The 26,194-nt window shown below is 49.5% G+C and overlaps 1 protein-coding gene across 2 annotated transcripts in view; it reads right to left on the bottom strand.

The window, feature by feature from the left end:
• LOC104318832 (gamma-aminobutyric acid type A receptor subunit alpha3) overlaps nucleotides 1-24,165 on the bottom strand; it is a 75,568-nt gene extending 51,403 nt beyond the window's left edge. For both annotated transcript variants that reach the window (XM_069811167.1, XM_069811169.1), the window contains exons 1-3: nucleotides 24,032-24,165; nucleotides 14,484-14,612; nucleotides 9,944-10,065 (exon numbers count right to left, since the gene is read on the bottom strand). In XM_069811167.1, the coding sequence (XP_069667268.1) occupies nucleotides 9,944-10,065; nucleotides 14,484-14,572 (211 nt within the window). In that variant the 5' untranslated portion in view covers nucleotides 14,573-14,612; nucleotides 24,032-24,165. The remainder of the gene's footprint in view (nucleotides 1-9,943; nucleotides 10,066-14,483; nucleotides 14,613-24,031) is intronic.
• Between the last annotated feature and the right edge of the window lie 2,029 nt (nucleotides 24,166-26,194).

Below are 26,194 nucleotides of genomic sequence, written 5' to 3'. Positions count from 1 at the left end.
GCCCGCTTTCTGATCCCATGAGATTAGTCACAGTTCCTCCCAAAACACAGCACTGGCTGCAGGGAGAGTTCTCCTGCAAGCCTCTGAGCCTACCGATTTCTCCGATGTCCACCCTATTAAGATAGCATTCCTGCTTCTGAGAGATCACCCTTGCTGGAGACAAACTGCTTGTCAGCAAACAGCATTAAATACAGGGTATCATATTTGACAGATAATGGCATGCTTTTAGTTTTTTCTCTCTTGGATGCAGGTCACACAACTACTGTCATCTCCAAACGCTGAAATCCTAGATGTGAAAAGGTAAAGCTTAATTGCCTTGAACAGCAACTCTTGTATTGACTCCAACATAAGGCCCATAAATATTAATACAGCTATATTTAGCCCCTTTCAATTATACATACAAAATTAAACATCTTTCTGGGAACAAATCAGTCCGGATAGGGTTTGGATTTTTTTCTTTTTCCCTTTTTAATGCATTCTGCATCAAAATAACAATAATTCTAATAGAGCTAAGGCTTGAAAAAAAAAAGAAAGTGGACGGAGGCAGAGGCTTAAAGATATTTGCACCTGGCTCAACCAACGTGCTCCACAGGTATTCAGAGGCACTTGCATACTCCTAAGCAAACCCTTGCTCCACCTGGTTCCCCTGTTATTTGTTAGATTCAGGCCCTTTTCTGGCTGCCAGCAAACTGGGACCCACTGAAGGTGTGTGCACCGAGTGGGGCACGTGGGGAAACCAACCCAGCCTGGGACCTCAGGGTCCCAACATCACCACTCTGAGGGGAATGCTCGAGGAGGGACACCTGCCCTGCGGGAAAGGAGAGGTCCCATCTGCAGCACAGCCATGCCCACACAACGCCTTCTGCAGTTAAAGACCTTCTCTTTTGTATAAAAATCACATCCACTTTCCTGATTTGCAAATTAATTATACGTTGCTTTCCTTGCCAAAGTGGACTTAATGGTATTAACATTACATGACAAAGAGAAGCTATCAGAAAGCTTCTCTCATAATGATGGCTAGATTGATCAGGAAACAAGAAAGGAGATTTCATGCTTTTGTTCTTTAACCCTTCCTCATGCAAGCAGACAGGGCCCTTTTTTAGGAAAAGGCTTTTTCAAATTCTCAGGCGAGACCAGGTGCATCTCTCCAAAGGGAATCTTTCAAGCACAAAAGCCTGTAATTCAATTCCCACATGTGCATAGACCCTTTACAGAAAACACAACTTGTGGAAAGAAGAGTTTGCACCTTCATTTTTTGCAGGACAATGGCCTTAACTGGCTAAAATGACATTCACAGCTCTCCAGAAGACATGTCTTCAGGTAAGTAAGTAGGAATGCAGGACTGCAAAAAATCTAATCTGGCCTGTATGGATACAAACAACTTCCTCACCAAGAATTCAGATGGGTGCAGTAAGCCTTGTGCAGAGCCTCTGTAACCTTCCCCTTTGCAAATTGCTGTGGTTTTTCATGTGTGGTTTGGTTTTTTTTTATGGTCATCAGATCCTTTCATTGACAAAGCTTCTTGTATCAGAACTGATCCTTCCAAAAAAGAGGCATCTAAAATGACTTTTGCAAGGTTGAAATAGCGTCTTGAATTTTCAGACACAATTTATTTCACTCCAGTCATGAATCATTTCATCCACTGATTCAGTCTGAACTTGTCATTAATAGGATTTTCCAGTGGGTTTGGGGAAAAAAAACCCAAACCAAAACAAAAAGCTTTTTCCATGCCTGTTGTTCTCATCACTTTGGTTTGAATTATGTTCTTCCAGAAGGTAAAGTGAACGGGGTGTCCTTTTCTCACAATGCAAAATGCAGATTAAAAACTCTCTCTAGGCTATACTCTATGCTTACAATTGCCAGTACTCCACAAAGACTTTTTTTTTAATAAACATTAGCTGTATGTCCTTCAGAGGCAGATATTTAAAGTAAGCTACAGGGCAGTACACATAGACAAAGAAATCATTACACAAAATTCCTGCCCCACCAGACTCAGTGAGAGCTCTGCCATTTACTGCAACAGGGTGAGAATTTCACTCTGACTTTTAACAGTATTTGGTTAAGGGACCCTGCACAGTTTAGCCTCATAGTCTTGCAGCAACTCACTCCCCAAAGCCCCATGCATCTTCCAGAGCCTTGTGAACACTCCAATATTCTTATTTACTCAAACAATAACCTTTAAATAAATGAAACGGCATTAACAAGCTAACAGGTCTGAATCAGCAGCATTAATCCCCCCACCTCAGGGGGCCCAGGTACATGTGATTTGATTGCTTCTTCCAGATGGAACTGGGCTGAAATTCACCACCAACACGATCAATGACTTTGCCTCATCAGACATAATCAGTGCCTCTGTATACGCACACGAACTGCTGCAAACATTTTAACCTCTAGCTCAACAAATAAAATAACTGCTCTTTCCTCAATATTTGACCAGTTGTTTCACCACCAGCTTCCCCGAATAAACCAATTAAAGTTGTTTTTAAACTTTATAATACCTAATAAAAAAAAATCTTATTTCACAATCCATATCAAAGACACATTATAAATCCTTTACATGGGACTAAACGAGTGGAAATTCTAATAAATGAGTAGCTGCCATAGTCCAACAGATCAATAAAGACATCCTTGCAAGCAGTTTATAGCCACCTCTAACATCATCTACTAATGTTCTTAAAACCATCTAACACATGTTCAACACACTTAAACATCAGCTCCCCCCTTCCAAAGTCATTATAAACAAATTGTGTCATACCGTCTCCAACACGCACCCACCAGCTTCCCCTCAGGCAGGGATCAGCTGCCTAACGTTCACACTGGTTTACTGCAGGTGTCTGATGTAGCATTGACGCTCTGAGCTGTTACTCCAGTACAAATCACTGGGGTAAAAATTCCTCCAAATGGATTCACTTTCCTAGAAAAATTTCTCAACCTTTGGGAAAAATCTTACTTCTTGCCTACATGTGCGGATATATGGAGGGGTTAGCAGCTTGGGGCAGACTCCTCACTGGAACCACAAGCAGCAAATGAAGGCACCATCTAAAAAAAGGCATCCAAAGTAGCATGAGAAACACCTTCCCCTCTACAACCTTGGCAGCCTGGGGACTTGGTTGTGGCCCCTCTGGAGAGCCCAGGAACGTGCTGCCCAAGGACAGCCTCATCATGGGTCATCGACTTTGGCCACACGACTGCCCCGTGGAGAGGGTGGCTGGGCAGGGACCCACCGTGGTGGTCCACTCCCTCCCACACTGCTGCAGAGGCACAGGCAGCTGCAAGATGCCCCCAGAGGACCCAGTGCTGACCTGAAGCCCAAGTGCCGTTTCACACAAAAAGCTATGAATCTCTTTTCACCATGGGTTTCTGACCCCTACGGAGTGTTTGTGATATCCCTGAAACTTTGATACAGACTTGTTGCCCTAAGCAAATTCATAAGTTATTTAAGAGAAGACTTTCACCCTTAGGCATAGCTGTCAAGCCCGCATTCCTCACTTGCCTTCTGATGTGTGCATGCCTTTTCACACAGAGCTCCCTCTCCCTGTACGCCATGGGTTTAAACAGCAGCACAACTGGGATTTCTGCATGAGAGAGGAGAGCATCGGGGCTGTGCAAATCCATGGCAAAGCTGCCTTTGGAGAGCTGCACCCAAAGGGAAGACAACCTTTTTTTCATTTGTTCATAGATCTTAACTTCAGAAGTTTGATGAGACAGAGCAGGGTCCCTGTTGCCCAGAAAGGTAAATAGGAGAAAATGCTGTTCAGGCAATGCCTCAGCTTCAAATTAAAACTCATCAAGGAATCTCAGACAAAGACAAAAATCTGAGATAAGACATGGATTTTTTCTAAGAAAGGATCAAATTCCTCCCTGGAGTAATCAATACAAGGCATGAAGTCAGATCAGAGAGAAGAGATGAAAAGTTGGGAGAGGTGGAACATTAAGACGGAAAAACAGATTAAACACAGTCCTGAAACCCTGGAAATCATAACAAACCACAAAGGACCACTGGGTTTGTCATCTAACGTTTCTCTTGCACAAACAGTAGATCTAGATAATGTTTATGACAAGCTGCAGGCAGCTTCAGCACGCACAGGTGAAAAATCCTGCAGAAGAGCTCAAGACCAGATAGAGTCTGTCCCCCCTGGACACCTGAGGACCAGCTCTGCTGCAATGGGGGGCGGGACATACTGCAGTGGGACTCGTCCACCAGCACACAGGTGTCCCCACAGCAACAGGCAGTATCCAATGCTCCTGCCAAGGGACCAAGAACAGATTTGCCTCCACCCCTCTGTCCACCACTGAGCACATGAAAGTTGGGCTGCTGCATGCTGCGACTTTACAGGCACCCCAAGAGCTTGCGAGGGTCCCTTCCCCAGGGTTTTGCAACCTATCCGCAGAAGAAAAGGACAATTTCAACATTTCATCCAGATTTTAGGAAATAAAGGTTCTCTAAACTTCAACCTGGACAATTTAACAATTTCTACTACTATTATAAGTTACTCTCATTGCAAACAGATTTCTTCTTGGATCTTGCCAGGAAGATAAGCCCTCACTGTTTCAGCTTGAAGAGCACTGTACTTTTGAGAGAAGGTAGTTCTATAATTTAATTATTCTGACTATTTCAGTCCCTCTGCCTTAATGCTCACATAATGACAGACAAGCCCTTACCTGCAGGAGGTCAGGACAAAATGACAGATGCACTGAGGTGTAATACACCAAGCATCTCACAGGAATGTCTCAACCTAGAAGGAGCCGCTCTGAAGCTAAGCGCAAATCCTCTTGGCCATCAGCATTTGAATCAGTGAAATACAGGTGGCGAGACAGGGATACAGATGTTTCTCGCTTGCTCAGAAGCCTTCCTGCGAACTACACCATCATTAAAAAAGCAGGAAGAAACACTGCACCACAGAAAGAAGAGACAAGAAAAACTCCAGCAGAAGTACGCTTCACTTACAAAAGAATAAAGGGAATACATCAGCAGGATAAATATTAACAGGTAACTATAGATCAAAACCTTTAGCAGGGCAGAGCTGACATAGTAAGGCCAGATAAAAGGCACCGTAGGCCCACGTTGGGCATCCCTGATTTGAGTCCTATTGTGAGCAGCAGAGCCTGACCTCACCAAAAGGTGCTTGAGCCCAAGGGCGTCTGCACTGAGCCCAACACACGCAGGGAGATGCTAACACCAAGGCACAAAGAGCTACCCAGTGGAGGTGAGGAAGAGAAGGCAGCCACAACCCTGGGTTGCTTTCACTCTGCAGACATACTCAGTTGTGAAGGTACAAACTGGTGCTTCCCCTCTGCCTGGATGGGACCCACTTGCTGCAAACCCTGAGGACAAGTATTGGGCAGCCATGGCCTGTCCCCAAGGAAGAAGAAACCAAAGGGGCCAAGTCACTTGTTCTGCCTAGGGAATTGCATTACTTGCAATTGAGTTGCCTGCATTTGCTGGTCCCAGTAAACCCCCTGCTCTGAAAACTTCAGTAGGCTCCTAACCCTCAACTGTCCAGAAACACGTCATGCAGACACAGACCGGCAGGATGCTTGCCAGCCACTGCTCCCTCAGTGGGGCCGAGTCAGCCATTTAGGGACTCCAGAGACACGTGGTAGAAGCTTCAAGGAAAGGTCGTGAGTTACCTTGTAAGCAATGATGCATCCAGGAGGGATAACACCGATTGATCCTAGCTTAGCTGCTTAACATGGTACAAATTACTTTTTAATTGCAGTTGGAGAAACTGGCTTATCTAGAACGTTTACAGCCCATCTTTTAGAAAATTGAACAGGCTACTCTCTCCTCTTCCTTGAGGCAGAATCTTTTCCTCCTTGGCATCCCGTGGAAAAGGCCAACATTTTCCTGGAGCACAGGCTTCCCCTGACCACCCAATACAGAGACTTTGTCCACCACTGCTCCAGATGCCCTCTGGGTTCCTCATCCTCACACCAAGTAGCACCTCAGACGCACCCCTGGCCCCCATGAAGCAGTCTCTGGCTGAGCTGGAAGAAATCCTTACCATGTTTTGCCCCATGCACCTCCTCCCTGAGCAGCAAGTGCTCCCCGATAGCATTGTATTGCCAAAGCATGTTAAAAGGATTCTCGAGGCTGTAAGGCAGTAAAAGGCTGGGGCAAGTCTGGAAACCCCCCCTCCTGCGCCTCCCCAGGGATTCACAAGATGGTTGTGTTTTGGTTGCAGCACAATGGACCTAAACTTCATCAGTTAGGAAATAAGGCTGCAGGAGGTACAGATGCACAGGGACCATCACTGAACCTCAAACAACATGGTAACTGCTGGGCATCACACTGTCCATGTAAGGATTACAGAACTTCAGTCACTCTTCACAGTAAGCAGCACAAGGATATACAGGGTATTTCATGCATCAGTCACTCTTGGAGGATCACTGGTGGTCCCATCGCTCACATCCCACTCCTTGAGCATCCCTTCTTTTTGGGTACATGGTGTCTCTCCCTTTGTCAGCCAGTTCTACCTCTTTCTCCTGGCCACATCTCCTCTCTCTGACTCTTGCAAGCAAGGCAAGCTCCGGGTTCAAAACAGGCCTCTCCGCATGCCAGGTCTGCAGGGAGCTGCAGCAAAGAGAATTTGAGAACTATAAATAGATGCCCCTCATCGCAGCCCTTGCAGGGCTGGGCAGAGGATCTGCATGATTGCACAGTTCCAGACCAGGAGTGGAGGTCAGTACTGTCCATAGGAACTCTCTCGGTGGGAGATTTTCTTAGCCTACAAGGTTGGCCATGACAACAGATGTCTCCATCCCTTCGGGGTCCATTTCTGTTCCTCTTCTGACTTAATAACCAATCTGCCCTGTGTTTTGTCAGGGGAAACACAGGTTATCTGCTGACAGTTCCTTCCTCTCCTCAACCACTCTGAGTCCTAAAACATGATCTGTTTACACAGCTACCCCTTCCTCAAGCCCAGACTGTATTTCAGTGGTCATGGGGCCAAACAAAAGACTCAGCTCTGTCCCTAAGAGCAAGCCAGCCTCAGCTCACCTGGCAGAAAGAGGGAGTAACCTCCTACCAGCCACAGAAGACTTCTCTGTGACACCGACGGCCGTGTTCCCAGTGCTACGGGGCATTGCTGCAGAAGGAGGGGTCTGACAGCCACCTTCCTCCCGCAGCTTTCCTCTTCTAAGCTAGCCTAGAGCATGCTCACAAACCTCTACTTGCCATCAAGACTGCAAGGACCCCTCGCCGGAGAGAATGTCCTGAGCTGCCTCCTGGGCACTGGAGCAGCAGCAAGGCACAGGACCACCCTCGCCTGGAGCCTGGCTCTGCAGTACTGGGCACTGCCGAGCAGCCTCAGCACTGGTTTGCTTCAGTTTGTGTCTGCAGCATCCTGGTAGGAAGAGGAGCTCTGGCATGGGAGCTATTAGAGTGGGTGGCAGCAGATGGTGAAAACAGAGGGGATAAGAAAATAAATACAAAGAGGCTATCTTGAGGGGAGAAGTCGCCACATCAACACTCTGTTGATTACACAGTGTCTTTTCCCAAAGCCTAAACAAACATTGCTCGGTTCCCGGCGCACAAGGAAACGGCTCTGCCAAACACGGGGGACAGACACTCGGGCACATGCAGCACTGTGCAGCCCCGGGAGGTGCTGCAGCCCTGCACCCCGCTCAGCCCTTCGTATCCCAACCCAGTGTTTTCAGGGGGATTTGCCTCATACAGAGCAGGGAAACCAAGGCCAGGAAGGGAACCTGTGTGTCCTGCTTCCTGGTTACCCACAATTTAGGCTAGTCCATTGTTCCATTAGCCTGTGCGTGGGCACAATACCACCACGTCTTCCCTTTCCATGGACACTAAAGCAGGACTGGATGGTGCGAATAGATGCTTTTGCCTGACGTCTTCAGAAAAGCAAGTGCAAGATATTCCCGAGGGAAACGGAGAGAGACAATGCTGGGTCTACAGGGACTGTTCAGAGCTGTCTCACAGGAAAATCAATGTACCTTGTAAGTCACTGAATCACCCAGCAGCACAGCTGCTAATGTGAAGCAAAGCAATCCCTTTCACAGATCTCACATAACCTTGGACAGCAGGAGCCCATCTCTTGCTGATTATCACCCCAGCCCATTTGATTAACCCCTAAGTCTGGAGTCTGCCATTTCTACTTCTCTGGCCACCAGCAGCAGTGGGAAAGGTCTTTCCTTCTCATGCTCTTCCTGATAGCAGCCCTGACAGACCTCCAAGGAATAAAAACCTAGACTTGGGGAAAACAAGTCCCTCTAAAAGTGGAGAGAACCTGGCTCACCAGGCTGCACTATACACACACACACTGAGGACAACTCATGGGCAGCGAGGAGCCCCCAAAACCTGTAGCTCTTTTCAAAACCTCCCATCTGGGTCTGCAAGAGTGCTCCATGAGGGGAAATCAGAGGTGAAAGCAGTCTTTAAACATGCAATGTCTGGTTCAGGCAAAGGCAATTTATTATGTTAAGCACGTTATTAAAGGATCTAAAGCAACAGAGCAGAGATGTTCCAAGAAAGGTTTTAACTTCCCCAGCAAGGGGCTCCTGGGAGTCCTCTTGTTAATACTTTGCACGGGGTTGTCTGCAACCGAGACTACAGTGAACATAAATGCCCCCTCAGTCCCCTTTCAGAGCTCGTTTCAGTTAAATCAATACAGCCATCGGGGAGACTTGAGGAAGCAAAGCTATTAGTGGGACTGCAGTTAATTCTGGGGGAAAGAAACAAGCAACAAAAGCGATAAAACTGATGGATGGCTTATGCAGACACAGTAACCCTTTCCTGTCTGGGTCCTGCAGCATGGCAGCCCACTGGAGGTGAGGATGCTCACTGGAGAAACCCTTCTTCCCCAGATTTTGCATGGTCTCTGCTTGGGATCAAAGTACTCCTGGACAGGTGCAGGGCAGAGGGCCATGGCACAGAGGTGGACATGGAGCTGGGAAGAGACGATGAGGCTGCTCTGAGGAACAGAGGATGCAATTCCAGGCTAGCACTGTATCAGTGGAGCCCCCATCAGCATGCAAGAGCTCAGAAAGCTTGTTCCCAACCTCCTTTGGCAGCAGGACCTTCAGGGAATGGGGGAACATACGGTGACTCCAGCTTTGGGTGGGAATCATGGTCAAGCAGCACAGCTTTGCAGCCGAGCAGGAGTGACCCTCAGTGGCCCCTGTGGCACACAGTCGCCAGCACCTGAGAGGGGTCATTTTCTCTGCCACAGCAATGCCCCTTGGCAACAACGCACCAAGAAACCACGCAGGCTCATGTCTCCCTCGTCTCACTAAGAAAGCTCACGTCTGTCTTCCCCACACATGTCCCCGTTGCTTCTGCCTCCTTACATCATACTAAATGTATGCCATAAGCATTGGGAGGGAAGGTGACTACCATGGTTTTGCTTTCTAAAGCACCTTAAACATCTGTAGGTGCTTGGAGAGAAACTCAGCAGCAGTAGCTGTAATGGCAGCAGTGTTAAAAGCAGCTCAGGAGACAGCAGAGCCTGGCTGACTGCCCGGTGCCCAGACCGGCACACAGAGAAGAGCTTGCCAGGTGACAGCTACATAGGAAATAACTGAGAAGATGTCAAGAGAGAGGCTCTATAGCAAAGCCCACGGACTAAAAAGCAACACCAACACAAGTTGAAGGTCCTGCAAACTGGTAGTATTGTCATTTCTGAAATGGTAATGCCTATAAAAGTAGCAGAAATAAGTTTAATCATATTTGCTCCATCTACAGGCCTATCAATGTAATGTCATAGAAGACAACAGCAGTCAGAGACTTGCACCTCTCATCTCACAAAATATCAAACAACAAGATAGCACAGACTCAGAATGGGGAAACCAGCAGCACACTGTCTCTGGCACTGAACCAGCTTCTCCTTCCCACAGCACCACAATTATTAAAAAGTCATCTGTGCAGCCTCTCATTTCTAAAGCTACACAGCTGTGGAAAACATCATCTCTCCACCCAACTAACCTCCAAGTCCGGGTCTCAAGCGGTTGTCGTATCCATCCAACAGCCGGTCCAGGATGCGGGTGAAAATGGTGATGTTATCTTTGCTGTCATCGACGACATCTGAAACATGCTTCTGAGAAAGCCTGGCACACAGGGGAAGAAAGAGGAAAAAACATCATCAGAAGAGAAACCTACTCTTTACATGCCCTGAACAGTTACTGGAAATGAAGGGATGTCGGTTTATGCTCCAGCCTGTGCTGCAGTGGGCCCTGAATTGCAGGATGGGGCACACCTGTTGATAAGGTGATGTGCTTGCCCGACTCCCCACAGGGCATCTCGATCAACTCTCCTCTGGCCTCTGCCACCGCAGCCCTCACCATGGAAGCTGAGGCATCCCCGCTGTCCCCTCCCCACCTTTCCATGCTCAGGGCCAGTGGCACCATGGGTAGCGGTTTAGGAGCCTTGTTTTTTCAGGAAGCCTTCGCTTGCCCCAGCATCCCTTGCCTGCCCCTAAGAAAGGGCATTTTATGAACAGAGGCTGTGGGAACCTCAGTTACTCAAGTGCCAGTATCTCCTTTTAGGCAGCATTGAAGAAGTGATGCCAGTTATTTACCATATTGAGCCATTTCCAAGTTATCTGCTCCTGGGAAGAGGGAAGGAAGAAAAGTAGGAATTCAGTAAAGCAGGCTTGAAGCCTGAGTCCATCATTAAAACTCTTCATGAACCATTTCTACGGTTTGTTGAACTTTCCCTGTTTATAAAACCAAATGAGTTTTCACGTTCCTATCTCTGCTCAACGCAAGAAGCCTGGAAGCCCCCAAATAAGACGATTTCCTCAGGGCATTTTCTGCCCCAGGTGGAATAAAATAAGTAGTAAATTTCTCAAACAAAGCTCATTTCACCAAACAAAATCTTCAATGCAGCTTTGCAAGCCCAAGGGGCTCAAATAATACATTTGCATTTTGCAACCATGACAGTCTCCCTTTCAATCAACAGAAAAGGAGCCTGTGAATCCTTCTTAAACTGGCTGTCTCTAAAAGACATTTCAGACAACACAGAGTACTCTGGTGCTGTGGCTCCAAGCACAGCTTTCCCCCAGCAGAAATAGCTGTTAGGACCAAAACAAATGGAAAGACAGAAGATTAAGTAACAGAAAACCAAAAGAAAAATCTATAGAGATGCAGAGATTGCAAGGAAGATGGAAGAGGAAATAAAAGAGACACCAATGAGGCCAAAAAAAGATTAAGAGGCACAGACAGGCAGTGGGATGGCTGAGGAAGCCCAGCCAGGCAGGGGGAGAAAAGGCTGCTGGAGCAGAGGGATCCTCATCCAGGAGCCCCTTGGGAGTAGGGCAGCCCCCCCAGGCAAATCAGCCCCTAACCAGAGAGATAAGTGCCTGGGGAGCACTGCCCAGATGAAGACCTCAAATGCAGCAAACTAGAGAGACACTGGTGCTGCAAGACATAGGTTCAATTACCAGGAAGGGCACCTATGACACTCTGAAGCAGGGTCCCACTCCCTGCAGCTGGGGGAAGAGAAGCCCCTAAATTGTTGTTTTCTAACATCTCCTCCCCTTCCCTTTGCCTCCCCAGCCTCATTTTCTCTTGCTGCAGTTGATGTGTGCAGCCAATGGTTTAAGCATGCATCAGGAATTAACTGGGGGAAAAAAAAAACCAGAAAGAGGAATATAATTTAAGGAGTTCAAAGCTTAATCCTGCTGCATCCCATTTGGTTAGACTAGTTACCCCTGACACTACTGGTCCATTTGTAAATATTCTGTGAAGGGTCAGTAGGGTGGCAAGTAGCAGAACTGGCTTGGAGTTTTCTATCAAAATGTTCTCCCAACAGAAAACCCAGCTTCTGTAAGATAAAAGAAGAGCAAAAAGTATTTTCTAGCAAAAGAGGAAAAATTGAGAGCAAAGTATGGGTATTTTTAGAGTCAGGCTGAATCAATACTATTCAGCATGCTGCAGCTAATTGAAATATTCCATTTTGGGCAAGTTTGACATTAATTTGCGTCGGCATCAATGACCAAACACTCTGGGAAATTGCATTTCAAGTGCTTGAGGTTCGCCTCTCCAGGGATCGTACCCACCTCTCACAAGGCCACCTGGCCTCTGGTTTTTAGCAAACCAATACCTGCTATCATGGGAGAAGTGGTCAAGCCAGGAAGCTCAGCAGATAAGAGCCCAACAAAGGTAATAAAGTGCTTAAACTGCAGTTCCCATAGGGTATGGGGGGGTGAGGCATGGTCAGGAAAACACCCGTTCCAGCTGTAATGCAACCTGTCAGATGTGAAACATCAAAACACCGCTGATTATTACAAACTGCATCACGCAGCCTTCAAGACTTCCCATTCGAATCAAAACTGTGGGTTTGGCTTTTCAGCTGGACTTGAAATATTTGGAATAGCTGAACTCCCTGCAGGTAAGTAGAATTTTGAGGAATTTAACAAATGCCTACTGTAATTAGTGAGGTTTCAATTGTACCAGCTTTCAATAGATGTCATGGTTAAAAGCAATCTGTACCAGTGTCTGCTGATGGGTATATAACCATCTATAACTTATGAATAGCTAGCATGCTCATGAAAGCTCATTCATTAATGTTTTATAAGCTATCTTTAAAAATTACCCATAATATAAAGAGCGAGAGGACAGGTTTTTGTGAAGAAGTCCTGGCGGAGGCTCAGCAGTGATGGGGAAAATGAGTTTACAAATTTCAAAGCCATTTTACTTAGCCTGACATTTGAGGTTTCGACTTCAATGTGAGCAGCGTGAGATTCACTCAGGAGGCGCCGGGCAAAGAGCGGCACAGGCAGGGAGAGGGAAAGGTGCGGGCAAGGGACAGCCAGTAGCACCTCTGCCTGGCACCTGATTTGGGCTAATTCCCCAGCCCAGCCGAGGTCTGGGCTGGCTCACCTAACCTTAACATAAAGCTAAAGCTCCCCTTTAGCAAGGTGTAAAAACAGGTCTCATTTATCTCTCTCAAAGCCCCAGTGAACAACTCTAAGGAACTGCAAAGAGGTATGGGGATCATGGTTTTAAAATAATTAAAAGCTTTAGGCAGGGAAGACAGAGGTTTACAGCAAATTTAATTAGGATAGGCTGGAGGAAAAGTCATTACCTCGCCACCCCCCCCGTGCACATGCTCTCTGGAGAGCTGGCTGCCGCATCGGCTCACTTAGCTGCGAACAAGGGTCCCCTTGTACGCAGTTTAGGAAACAAATCCTCCCGCGGACCAGAGCAATATCCGCATGGCAGGCGGTGAGGGAGCAGTGGCAGCAGCATCAGTGAATACGTGACGGGAAGCAAAAGGGCAGCGGTGGGGAAGGCAGAGGCAGGGCTGCGGGCACAGGGGCTGCTGATACCCCCCCGCAGCCGGCCTGGGGACAGGGACCCAGCCCCAGCGGGCTGGAGGGGAAGGCGAGAGGCCAGTGCCCCGGGGCTGCCTGTGCCTAGGCAGGCAGGCAGCCGTACATCGATACGAGGGTCAACACCTACATGTCAAGGCATGCTCAGGATGCTTTTGCCTATGCAAAGTTAGATCCAAGCAGGTGAAGCGGCGTGGGCAGGACAGGGTAGGAGCGTGCAGCTGGGCGAACGGCTGCACATAGAGGGGTGCGTGGGTGAAGTAGGAGTGGCAGCATTGACGTTTCTTCATGCATGAAAATCCTTGATCGCTGCTGGACTTGTAACTCAGCAGACGGCATTTCAGCGTCCGTACCTGGCACTCTAAAGGCTTTTCTAAATTTTTTATAGCAGTCATGTATTATTTGCATTTCTCTCCCCCTGCACAGAGCTCCTCCCTCCCCACAGCTGGCAGGCTGTGCTGGGGGAGTCTCTGCCTCCTTTCCTCGAAGGGCTCTCCGAGCACACCAAGCCTCAGCAGAGGCTCCGGTGGGATGCAGAGGAGCGATGCAGAGCCTGTCACGGACTAACAGGCTTTCGTCTTCTCCCGACAGCTCCCAGAGGCTGGGAAGGCGAGGCTGGTGGCAGCGCTCTCTGTGCCAGGACAGCCAGAGCCTGCACGCCCAGGGACACCAACCCAGGCGGAGGGCAAGCAGCGTGCCCAGCCAGGGCTGGCCAGAGCCCCCCCCTCCCCACGCTGCAGCAGATCAGGTGTGCTGCTCATGGGTTGTTACACCATAAACAGCCAAACAGCCGAAGCAGTTTCATTTTCTTTTCTTTAAAAGAGTATTAAAAAATTAAAGGGGGGGGAAGTCTCTCTTCCAGGTTAAAACTCATCCAAGCCAAGTCCTTGCCCAGAATGAATTGTGCAGAAGCCAAATCTGAAAATTGGTTTTGTTGCAAAAATGCTGACAACTGTCCTTAGTGAGAGCACCTCAAATAATGCTAATGTAATAAGTCAGTTCAGCCACGAGGGACTGAACAGTCCCCGGGTGAAGGGCATGGGGACGGGGACAAGGGGAGGGTCAAACACAGCAGAGACGCTTTTTAGTGCTTTGCCCTGGACTACTTCACACAGGTACTGGCCCCGGGATATTTAAGCACAGCAAGAGGACTGCAGCCTTGGCCAACAGCCTCAGCGCTCACCACCTTACCCAGCATCAGCAGGGAGAGCCAAAACCAGGACTAGGACTCCAAGGCTAATGAGAGAGAGTGACCCCGTTCCTGGGAGCCTCGGCGCCATGGCGTCAGCACGTGGCGACCGGCAAGCAAGCCTCCAAAACCTGCCAGGGTGGGCACAGAGGGGAAGGAGAGAAGAGAAAAGAGATTTTATTTACTAGGAGGAAAGCAATCCACTTAGTTCAGTTTTTCCCAGCAGTCAGTATTTCTGGGGTCCTGTATTTGAAGTCCAGAGACCCCCCAGGTACCAAAGGCAGCAGCATCCCCTGCAGCACTGCTGGCCCTGGGGAAGTGGCAGCATGGGGTCAGAGCCAAGCATGTACATACACATACAAACCCTCACCCCATCTTCACAGCACATCCAGCAGCTCCCCAGGTGCTTCATCACCTGGCAGCAAGTGCATAGCTCCACTCCCAAAATGACCACACTGGTTCTTCTTCCACTCATCGCTTCCTCCTCACCCTGTACTCTCAGCCACCGCCCTCCCCTTGCAGTGGTTTCCAGTTCCCCTGCTACCCGTGCTGCCTTGGGGACACCCGCACAGCAGAACCACTTGCAAAGTCTCAAGACCCATTTTTTCCAAACATCTTTTTCTGGACAGTTAGGCCTTCATTTAATTCTGGTAATGACACTGCCAGAAATTATTATTAAGTTTGGGCACTGAGGCCCAAGGTAGTGGGAGTGTTCAACTGTACTGCACTTAGTGTGCTCGGATTTTTCATTAATGCTCAGTTTTACCTTTATTGTGATGTTACTGCACATTTAACTGCCTTCCCCTTTTATGTATCTCATTATGTTGATGCACCTTGGAACAGCACTGCCAAGCAACAGCCTGTATAAATACAGCTCGTCGTGACGTCTCCCCAACACGACACCTCATGTCTGGCACACATGGGAATCAGCCTAGCAGAGGCTCAGCACCACAGCAGCCAGGCACAACCGGCCAGTGTGAGCCCCCAAAGCCGTAAATGAAGGCTCGCTTCAATCACAGCCTGCAGAAACCAGGGCAAGATGTTGTTGCCAGCCACATCTGACCTCTGGATTTCCCCGCTCAAGCACCAATATTGCAGAGCCTCAGGCAGCTTCTTCCAGCACAGAAGGAGATGCTGGGTTGAAAGCCAAACCCCAACACCTGAATGGCATTTCTCAGCGAGCGGAGAGTGCCCCAGGATGAAGGGGAAAGGTGAGCTATGCAAGTGCTACCAAGGAGCAGGGGTTTCTGCATGCGGACATGGGAGACGGGAACTGCCAACAGAAATCCCATGCAGAGAGAGCAGGGAGCTCAGCCAAGCAGGATGGAAACACATGGAGATCACGTATATCATGTATGTGCAGTGATGTGTATCTGGCTACCCCTGCCACAGATGACTGGAAGAGGAGAAGGGGCACAAGGCCAGGCTGGGTCGTGTGTTATGCCACAATTCTGCATTTAGCTACCCCTGGTCGCCCCACAATACTTCGGCCCTACAGTCTTCCTGGATGCTGTGCCTAATCCTTGCTTTTTAGCTCAGTACAGCTCTAGGAGGACATGAGCTGCCATGCAGGCAGAAGGTAAGAGTCAGACACTACAAGTCCTTATCCACTCACCTCAGCTTTTGTTCTGGCAAGATACTCACTAATGGCAGGCACAGGGGAAAAAACCCAGCGTTGGGCCCTAGCATTGCCTTGCATATAGCATACTTCGGACATCTTACCTTTATCTTCTTTCCCATCACTCACTTAAAATCCTTGCAAATACCAATGCATGGATTAATTTTGTGCATGTGAGCATTTGCCAGTGTGCTCGGGCCTTATTTAATCAGGATGTTACCTAGGGAAGCACAGCCATCACACCAAAGGAGCACATGCGTACAAGGAGGCTGCAGGAGCCTTCTGGCATAGGCACACCTACACCTCTGGTGAGACAAACCCTGATTTGGGATGGCTCCTCTGGTGCCTGCTACCCTCCAGCTGAGAAGGGACACGCAGTCTTGGAAATTCAAGTATTTGCTGATGAAGCACAAATTAAGAGGCTGAACATCTGTTCTGTGGGAAATTCCAACAGTTAAGGGAGACTCATTCCAAATCACAACACGGACAGCTAAAATGTTTGTTTCTTACAAGACAAATCCCAAACTCCTTCAATTAGCAGCTCCTCAACAGATTTCTTTTCAACTTTTCCCTTTCATTTCACTTAAACTTGCATATTATACAGTAGGATTTAACTGATTTTTTTTTTCCTAAGGCAATTTCAAACACTGGCCAAAAGCAAAAAAAACATTGCTGGCTTCCCCCTACCCTCCCCACACCACCATTGAAAAATTTCATTGAAATCAACATTTTCCCATTCAGCTGCTGATTTCAATAAATGGTTTGTTTTGGCAGAATTTGCACTGCCAGCAGTTTTTGACCAGGGATATCCACACAAATGAGGACCCTTTGGTTTTGCAGCAGGTGCCTCCTGGCTCTGCAGGAACTGTTGACTCCTCTAGATCATTTTGGACCATCTCTGTTAGATTTGGTGAGACCATGGGCTGGGGAGATTACACACCAAAGGTAGGACAGAGCAGCTAAAGAAAAGAGGACCAGAAAATGGGGCAGCAAGGTAATTCAGAAAGAGTTAGGGTCAAGAACAGTGACAAAAGCCAGAAGCACATAGACCTTCCATGTAGGTGTATGTAAGACATGCCTGTCTGTGCCAAGAAGCTCTTAACAACCGCATTTCCACCAAACCTTGTTCATACAGTTTTCCTTCAATATTATATGGAGATGAAGGTCTAATTTTCTACTTTGGGTAGTTCTGTCAAGGAAGGTGCTAGCCAAGGATAACGGGGCTGCTTGAATAAAGTTAAATTTGTGCTGAAGTCTCATCTCAAGCATCAGAACCAGTTCTGTATACCTGCACTGGGAAAAAAATCTGTTTTCACTACTTGCCCAGGTGATTACTTTGTCAGCCATGGCTCAGTTTGCTGGCACAGAGAATGCCCTCAAAATGGGGTGTGAGAGAACCTGGATAGCTGGTTTGCTGTGGCTGCACTTGCAGATTCGTGAAGGACAACACAGCATGGAAAATAGCTTGGCACTGTTTTGTACCACTTTCCTTTGGTTCTTGTATCGTATTTTTCCTGGGGAGCTGGATAGAAGAGGCTGTGTGGCATTTTCCTTGTTCTTTGGCTCCTTTACACTTACAGATGGATTGAGAAGCAGACCTGGTCCTGAGGATTGTGGCTGACATTCCTGATTAACACAGGGGCTTTAACTGTTGGTGATGAACCCTGGTAGCCTTGTGACATTGAGCCAGGGCTGGCCAGGCAGTGCTAGGGAAGCAGCAGAAGGAACAACCGCTTCCAGCACTGGTGCTCATCACCCTATTGCCAGGCAGGAAACATGTCTCTGGAGGATGCAAGGTCACTTTTGCAGAGGAGGAGGTTTCACCCTTCATACAGTTTAAAGGATCTTCCAAAGCTCCCCGTAGCCAGAGCCTAGTATGGTCCTCATGGCACAACAGCACTCAGCATCACCTCTCCCCTTTCCTGGGGCTCTTCCTAGTCCAGGCTCAGCACCAACCACAGGGATGCACAAAATCTCAGCCAGTGCAAGTGCTTTTATAAGCCCAATAGCTACTGGCCACAAAGTCTCTCTAATAACAAGGTTTCTGGCCTGGCAGGTTTGTAAAACCAGTCCTGGTTTCAACAGCACAGTAACAGCTCCTCAGATTTTAGCACAAAAGAGTCGCTCATGGAGAGGACTGCCTGTCCCATAGCAGCTACTGCTCACGGCAGGGCAGGCAGGAAGGAGTCCCTCAGTGCACAGCATCATCTTAAGCAAAGGAAAGCAATGGAAACACCCACGAGTGTGCCTCAGGAAAAGTAACACTGGGGCTTCTCCAGCCCGAACTGGTGCTGTCCTTGTAGAAGGCGCTTAAACAAAATGCTATTCAGCTGTCACTTCCCACTCAGCAAGGCTCTGAAACAGTCTTGATCTGAATACTTGCAGGGATCCCTGATCCTCTGGGAAGGGGAGGGAAGATGCAGGCAACATGCATGTAACCGAGTGAGGGTTTAGGAATGTTAATTGAATGGTAATAGTCTCAAAGAAGAAAAAAAAAAAAAAATCTCTTACTAGGTCTCGCTCAAAGGAAACTGCACAGTACCTGTGAAGAAAAAAGCAGAATGCAAAGATTTCTAAGCTCAGAAAAGCGTGGTACAACTCCTCAGACTGAACCCTCTTTCACATAAGTTAAAGAACATCACCCTATAGCTTCTGGTTCCCATCCATGCCTATGTAAGATGGAGCCTATAAGGATGGTGTGTGTTCAAAGCAGCTTTGCACTTCCTTCCTCCATCTGTCCATTGCTTATTTCTTAATGGCACAGTTAGCAAATGCATTCATCACTAATTCTGCAGTTGCTGGTAACCTCCACAGCTGAATCAAATGCAGATTTTCTAAGAAGCCCTGCTAACACTTTGCAGCTGGAATCCAGCAATACTTGAAGTTTACAATTCTGGGGACTCTGGATTTTGGCAGGTCTCTTTATAACCACAGACCTAAAGGCATCATAAACATACAGACTCCTCCAATCTCCAGAGCATCACATCATAACAACACTCCTGAGAAATACAACATTCCTGTTGGATGTGCAGTTTTAGAACAAGGAATTGGAAAAGCTTCTTTCTCCCCAAGACAGCAACATGCTCCAGTCCCTGCTCCTACCGAGGTGGGTTTAGGAACCTTCCAGATCAGCAAGGTACCCTAGTAACTATGTTATTGGGCATCTCCTGACTTGGCATACTGAGCCTGATCTTTTCAGAAATCCTTATTCTAGAAACCATTAAATATTCTGAAATGCCTTCCTAGGCAAGAGTGATTAGCACAGGCTTACTGCTGACAAGGGAAAGACAGATAGAGCTCCGGAGGTGGAAACTGAAAGGTAAAGCTTGCAAAAAAATCTGGGAGAGCAGCCCAGAGAGGGGGAGACTGCAAGCATCAGAAAGGGGGGAGTAAAGACAGAAGAGACCCATAAACCCACCTGGGTACATTTTTAAGAGTCACATCAGTATCTCTCCCAAATTACTGCCTCCTTGGAACCTGCACAGCCAAGGGAACAATCTGATTCACTTAGCAATAGTTTCACGATGCAGGCAGCATTCATGAAGCAGCCCAAAGGACTTATTTGTCCCATCACTGCACCCAGAGATGCTGTGTAACTGCAGTGTCATTAGGTCAGCACACCCACACGCCATGCACCTACACCAGTGGCGTGAGCTGAAGGAATGCTGAGCACTTACAGCTCCCGCTCAGCCCACAGCCCCCAGGACCTGCAGCTGCTCCACATCTTTGCCAAGTCAGGTATCTCAGGGAGAGCTGTGCAATGAGGAGCTGATGCTGGGAAGCCAGCTGGAAAACAGACTGGAAAGTAGAGGCAGCCCCAGTACAAAAGCCCAGATACAAGCACTTCCATGCAAGGAGCAGAGGGTGATCTAGACCCGGTGGGTGCCAAGCACATCCACTCACCTGCACAGTAGCACAGCCAAGCACAGCACTATAGGTGACCTCACCACACCTGCATATTTACCCCCAAAGTCAGGTGCACTGGCACAGCACAAGCAGCTCCTTAAAGCCCTTCCTCATTGCACTGGAGCCTCTGCAAAACAGGTCCCTGGCATCAGGAGAGGTCCTCTGCCACCTCTCAAGAATTCCAAAATCATCCAGACTGCATGGGCTGTGCTCTGCCCAACCGTCCCCGATTCTCTGTGAGCACACCAGCCTTGTGGTGGTCACTGCTATGCCTCTTCTAGTGCTTCTTCAGGTAAAGCTCCAAGCTCTCTCTGCAGAGACGGGCAGCCAGCAAGCACTCAGTGCAGCAGCAGCAGGAGCAATAAATGCAGGCGATGCACATGCTGCTCTCTGTGGGGAGGTTTTGCTTCAGTTCTCAATCACTTCAGCTAAAAAGGAGGGTCCCCTGGAATAAAACTATCTTTTTCTTTGAGGGCAGGGGCAGCGATGAGCAGACATGGTTTATCTAGAAGCCTGAAAATGACGGAATAAGACACCGTGGTGTTTCACAAGACCCTTGTCCTACTAGTTGTTTGCTTCCCTTTGTTCTGAAATGAGCTAACTGGGATACACGCATACACTGCACAACGCAGGCAGAGACACCCAAGCCAGCGCATACTGGAAGCCATCCAGCCCTGCCAGCATCACGCTCTACCTGCACCAGCCAGCACAGGGGAAGGCTGGGTTTGTCAGCCTGGACCAAGGGGAGTGCTCTGCTTCCAGATTTCTCCGACTTGCCTCTCAGTTTAGCGATGCTTTGTGTCGTACAGATGCTGGTGAAGGCCAGAAGGTACTACAGCGTTTTATAGGCATCAGAGAACAAGAAACAGGCAGCAGTACCTCCGCCCACCTGAATCAAACTTAGTGTTTACCATCAACTTAGAGCACTGGCTCACGGCAAGAGGCACATGGCAGAGGAACCACACAGTCTTCAACTCACAAGCATGAAAACGTTTGTGCTTACCTACCCGAGAGGCACACATTGGCTCGTCCCCACAAACACACACACTGCACAAGCCATGAACAACCTTCCCATGAATCTGCCTCACACGTAAGGTATGAGGCACACGTGATGGTTACCGAATGTGTTGTCTGCAGCTCTGCAAGAGATGCCAGCAGAAAAGAACACTCGGAACCAGAGGAACAAGGCAAAGAAATTAAAGGTTCAGACCAAGATGGAAATCTTGGGAGCAAGCCTTAAAGTGGATCTCTTCTGGAGAAAGCTGGTAACAGAGAAACAAGCTCTGTGCCCAACTCCCAACCCAGCTTTAATTTTTCAAAATGAGAAGCCGCTTGACAGTTTTTCCTCATCAAAACAAAATTAATCCCAGTATTGCATCTCTCTACTCAAAAACACATCCAGAGGGACTGTAGAGTGATTCACACACACAACCACTATGGGAGACCGTTTGCACTCAAAGTGTAACAAGCCAACACTGATTCACCCACATAATTACAGGCAGACACTGATTCACAGCTACTGCAACTGCAGACAGACTGACTCACAATCAAAGCAACTGCAGACAGACTCAGGCTCACAAGCACAACTGGAAACACAACCGTGCTGACAATACCCACAGTCTGCAATCATATGTACACACAAATCCTTGGAAAACTAGCTAGCACCCTAACCAATGCAAATACGGTTAGCCAAGCCCTGCGCTTTTTGCTGGTGCTCTTGACCTTCACCCCACAGCCATCTTTCCTTCACCGATGGAACAATATCCACGTCTCAGCAGTTGTTCCCTCCCTGACAGCCCTCGCACTTGCCAAGCACAACTGTCAAAGCCTGAACCCAGGAGCAGAGCCATATGATGCATATTCAGACACACGATGCATACAGGCACAGTAAGCGTATATGGTGCAAGACATCAACGTACATCCGCTTTGATACCATATATCTGTGCACTGACTGTGCTGACTTAGTGTTTCCACAATATAAGTAAATGCAAGCCAAGTATAATACATTTAGCCCACGGGCAAAGGAGATGGCAAAAGACTCACCACTGGGCAAAAGCTTGAAAGGCAGGATTATTTACTACACTCTCTGGCTGGGTATGTAATTATGTCAGCGTTCAGCCTGGGTATTGTGCTACTTTTTGTAAACAGTTGGCAGGAATACTCCTACTGAGATGACGGGCTGGGCTGCTTCTCCAGTGTTGAGAGGAGGAGGCTGAAGAGGGCAAGGTTTACTTCGAGAAAAAGAAATTGAAGTGAAAGAATGGATTAAGAAGGAAAAGATGAAGGAGAAGCTGAGAATGAAGTGGGACAGGCAGCAGTCTACAGACAACGAAGAAAGAGGAAAGGCGAAAGAACAGGAGGAAAGCTGCATGATGCAGACTTGTGTTAAGAAGCTTCAGAAGCGAGGAAAAGCAGCAGCCTCCCAGTGCTGAGCGTGTCTCGCAGCAGTGCAGACAATGCATCTGTGCATACCCATGCGCTGAGCTCTGCTGCACGCTGTGAACCTGGAGGAGATTCCAGGGGAAAGGACGAAGCCTCCAGCCAAGCATGTGGCAAGGGGGCCAGATGCAGCCGCAACCCCTCCAGCTGCTCAGAGGTCTCTCAGAAAAGAGCAGGAACGTCGGGCTCGCGCACTCCTGCCTCTGTGCATATGTGTGTGCGCGCGCTGCAGGGCACCCGGCCACCACGGGCACAGGCTGAAGGGCAGGCTGGCAAACTCCACCAAACCAGCATCACCTCAAAACCACCTGAAATCCTTTATCCTCCAGGGTAAAGAGAAAGTTAAGCGATAGACTACAGAAAGGAGAGGACTTGCCTGAGCCACATGTAGTGTCTTCTAGTTGTAGGCTGGACCTGCATCACCACCTGTTATTTTTCTTCTTCACACTCCCCACAAGGAAGCTAAGAGGACCAAGAGGTGAGGGAGCAACCCTGCTCTGCTGCTGCCGTCAGAACAACTCAGGTGAGCAGCTACTCAGTGCTGCTCTGGCCGGCTAGCCCACAACAGCGGGAGTCTCACGGAGGATCCCGGTTCTCCGTTTCTGTCTGAGGACGCTGCTGCGTTTGCAGCCAGTCAGCAGCAGATTCAGGGGAGAGACTACGGATGCAATTGGCCAGGGAAATGAACTATTTGTTCAATTATACTTCTCTTGTCCAGATGAGAATTGTTCTGGCGGAAGGCTGAGCGAGGAACAATGGATAAGTGTTGCAGTGGGGACTGTCTAACGCTTAATTGCATTACGCTACTCCTTTTTAATGATCCGTATCTCAGTCCTAGTAACTCTGGGGGGGAAGAGGAAAGATCTGGAGCTCTTTTCCCTTTCCTCCCATACCAGCCTCAGAGACTGCAGCCCCCCAAACTCCTTTTCCCCTCCCCCCTTTCCTCCCCACCCCGACACAGCATCAGTGCCCATTAGGCCTGGCTGCAGGATTCAGGGGGAAATTTGACTTTGCTTTACTACACCGTTCTCCCTGCTCAGCCCTTCCGCTGCATTCACCATCCGGCCCTAGGAACGGGGCTCACTATTGTCCTCGTCCAGACATCTTCCATCGCGGCCGCTTACACCTCTCCCCGCTCTCCAGCCAGCACTGCCAGGCGGGCGGGCTGCAGCCCCGGGGGTCCCCAGCGGGGGGGGGACCCCGGCACGGCTCAGGCGGCCGCTCTGCTCCGGAGCAACACGCTCCGGAGTTGCTGCGGGAGCGGAGATGCCCCGACGCCGCGGCCGCCCTCCCGAGCCCCCCTGCCCGGGGGAAGCGAGCAGGGCAGACCCCCCCCTTCCCCCGCGGGGCCGCTGCTCCCCCTACTGTTCACCGGCCCGTGGACAATAGCCGCGGGGGCGGCGCAGCACCCGGGAGCCCCATCCCCGGCCGGGGGGTCCGCACTGCCCCCCCCCCCAGCCCCAGCCCCAGCCCCCGGCGGGGCGGTTATCTGCCGCTCGGCGCAGCTGCCGGGGAGGCGCGGAGCGGAGAGGGGAGACCCCGGGGGAGCAGGGACGCGAACCGCCGCCGCCCCCCGCACGCACTCACCGCCGCGCCGGCTGCCCCAGCGGGGGGGGGCGGCCGGAGCCCGCTCCGCTCCGCAGCGCTCCGCGGGGCTGCGCGCCCCCGAGCCCACCGTGCCGCCCGGCCGGGGCTGCTAGCCGCCGCCTGCGCGCTCCTCCGGCCGCGGCGAGGGAGGGAGGGGAGAGAGAGAGAGAGAGGGAGGGAGGGAAGCAGCATCCCCCCGCCTTCCTCCTCCTCCTCCTCCTCCTCCCCGCGCCCCGGAGGAGGGTTTACCCACCCGCTTTGTGCGGAGCAGCCCTCCCCGCGGCGCGGGCGGCGGGGACGGGTCGCTGCCGCCCTCCCTGCCCCGGGTTGGGGCCGCCACCCCAAAGCGATGCGATGCGATGCGACGCCCCGGGCCCCTCCGCCAAACCCCGGCCTCCCGGCACCGCGGCAGCCCCCGCCATCCTTCCAGCGCAGGAGGATGAGCGGAGCAAGGCTGGCTGCTCCCAGCGTCTACCTGTTGAAGGGGGGAGCTCCCCGAGGCGCTGGTGCTCTGCAAGGAGGCGGCCAGCAACCCAAGGGCTGCGCTGCGCCCCCGCTCCTGCCAGCCCGCCTCCTCGCTGCAAGGCCTGGCCGAATCCCCCGGTCTGCCGACGGGGCAGGGAAGTTTGGCCCGCAACTTGGAATTGCCGAGGTTTATATCGCAAGAGAACGGCACGCAGAGGAAAACAAATGCGGAGAAGGCGGGGGGGGGTGAGGAGGAGAGGTTAAAACGCAGCAAGGAGCAGGCAGTGAAACCAAGGGCAGATTCAACGTGGCAGCGCGGGAATCCCAGAGGAAGGGCAATGAGACAGAGCTGGCTGGCCTTTGGAGGTTCTGCGGAGCCACACGACGGTAAAGCTGGGAAGGCGAAAGCTGACAGTAAGGCGCGCTCAAAATATATTGTCCCTGCAGAGCTCTCCTTGTTAAACACGCACTGCAAGGCTCAGCCGCAGCTGTGACTCCAAGGTACATAACCATTACTCCACCACTGAGGATGCGGGATCAGATAAAGGATTGTAACTGCAGGCATTACTGAACACCCCAAAATTCCTCTAAGATACTCTTGGCTTTGAATACTTAAAATAACATGCAAACTTACTTCAGAGCAAGGGCCCTCAAGGCACAAGTGATTAAATCCAGTTTAACTGTCAGTTCTCTGCATTTTGATATCAGAAACTGACCCAGTTCTTGCTTCCAGGAGAAAGTTGGGCACAATCACTGTTCTACCTTATCCCTACAGACCACAGCCATCCCGACTTTGGTGAGGTAGGAGTATTCATCATGACTTGTTTCTGGACAGTAGGAAGAGAGCATAGGCTCTCTTTCAAAGCAGAATTTCAGCTCCTTATGATCTGAGCATGGGCTTTACTAATCCAGGTTTCCAGACTTACATCTGTTAGCAGCAGTTCAAATGCCAGCAGAGTTCTGCTTTCCTCTGCTGAATAGGGGCCATAGGCGAGACCTGATGAGCCTCACAAGATCTGAAGACCAACATCTTGGGCAAAAACTAAGCTTAGTCCAAGACAGTGCCCCCCCAGTCAAATCTGACATCTCTTAGACCAGAGGAGCATGAGTCCTTAGTGTTACTGCAACACTTGGCTCTCTCACAGGAACTTCGTGGCTACCACAAACTCTATGCTCCAGCCCTCAAAACCACAACCAACCCTAGACAATGGAGATTAAATACTCACAGGACAATTCTGAAGCATCAGCAACAAGGCCTTCAAGTTATTATTTTCTGATCTCTGAAAGATACTTTGCCTGAGCTGCAGGGACCTTGCTTTTGAGATCTCATGTGGACAGCCAACATTTTAATTGTCCTTAGACAGCTCATACATGAATAACAGCAACCAGTACATGGTGTGGGGCTGGTCCCATTTAAAAAAAAGTCTGTTTCTACATTGAATTCCTCCTGCCATAATGTAAAGCATCACTCAAGAAGACAGCTGTGTGCGCATGCCAGCAGAGGAGCTTTTTTGCTGGTCTCCCCAACTGGGACAAATCATAGGATCATAGGAAAATTCACATTGGAAAGGATTTCAGGACATCATCTAGTCCAACTTCCTACTCAAAGCACGGTCAGCTAAGGAAGAGCCCCGTGAGCAATGTAAGTTGGCCATACTTATTTACACTGAATTTCTGCTTACATCTAAGTTTGCTCCA

The sequence above is a fragment of the Haliaeetus albicilla genome, chromosome 23 (assembly GCF_947461875.1).
Source record: "Haliaeetus albicilla chromosome 23, bHalAlb1.1, whole genome shotgun sequence".
In the NCBI taxonomy this organism is placed as follows: domain Eukaryota; kingdom Metazoa; phylum Chordata; class Aves; order Accipitriformes; family Accipitridae; genus Haliaeetus; species Haliaeetus albicilla.
The sequence above is the reverse complement of the archived record's forward strand: the minus strand, read 5'-3'. Positions and strand labels throughout refer to the sequence as shown.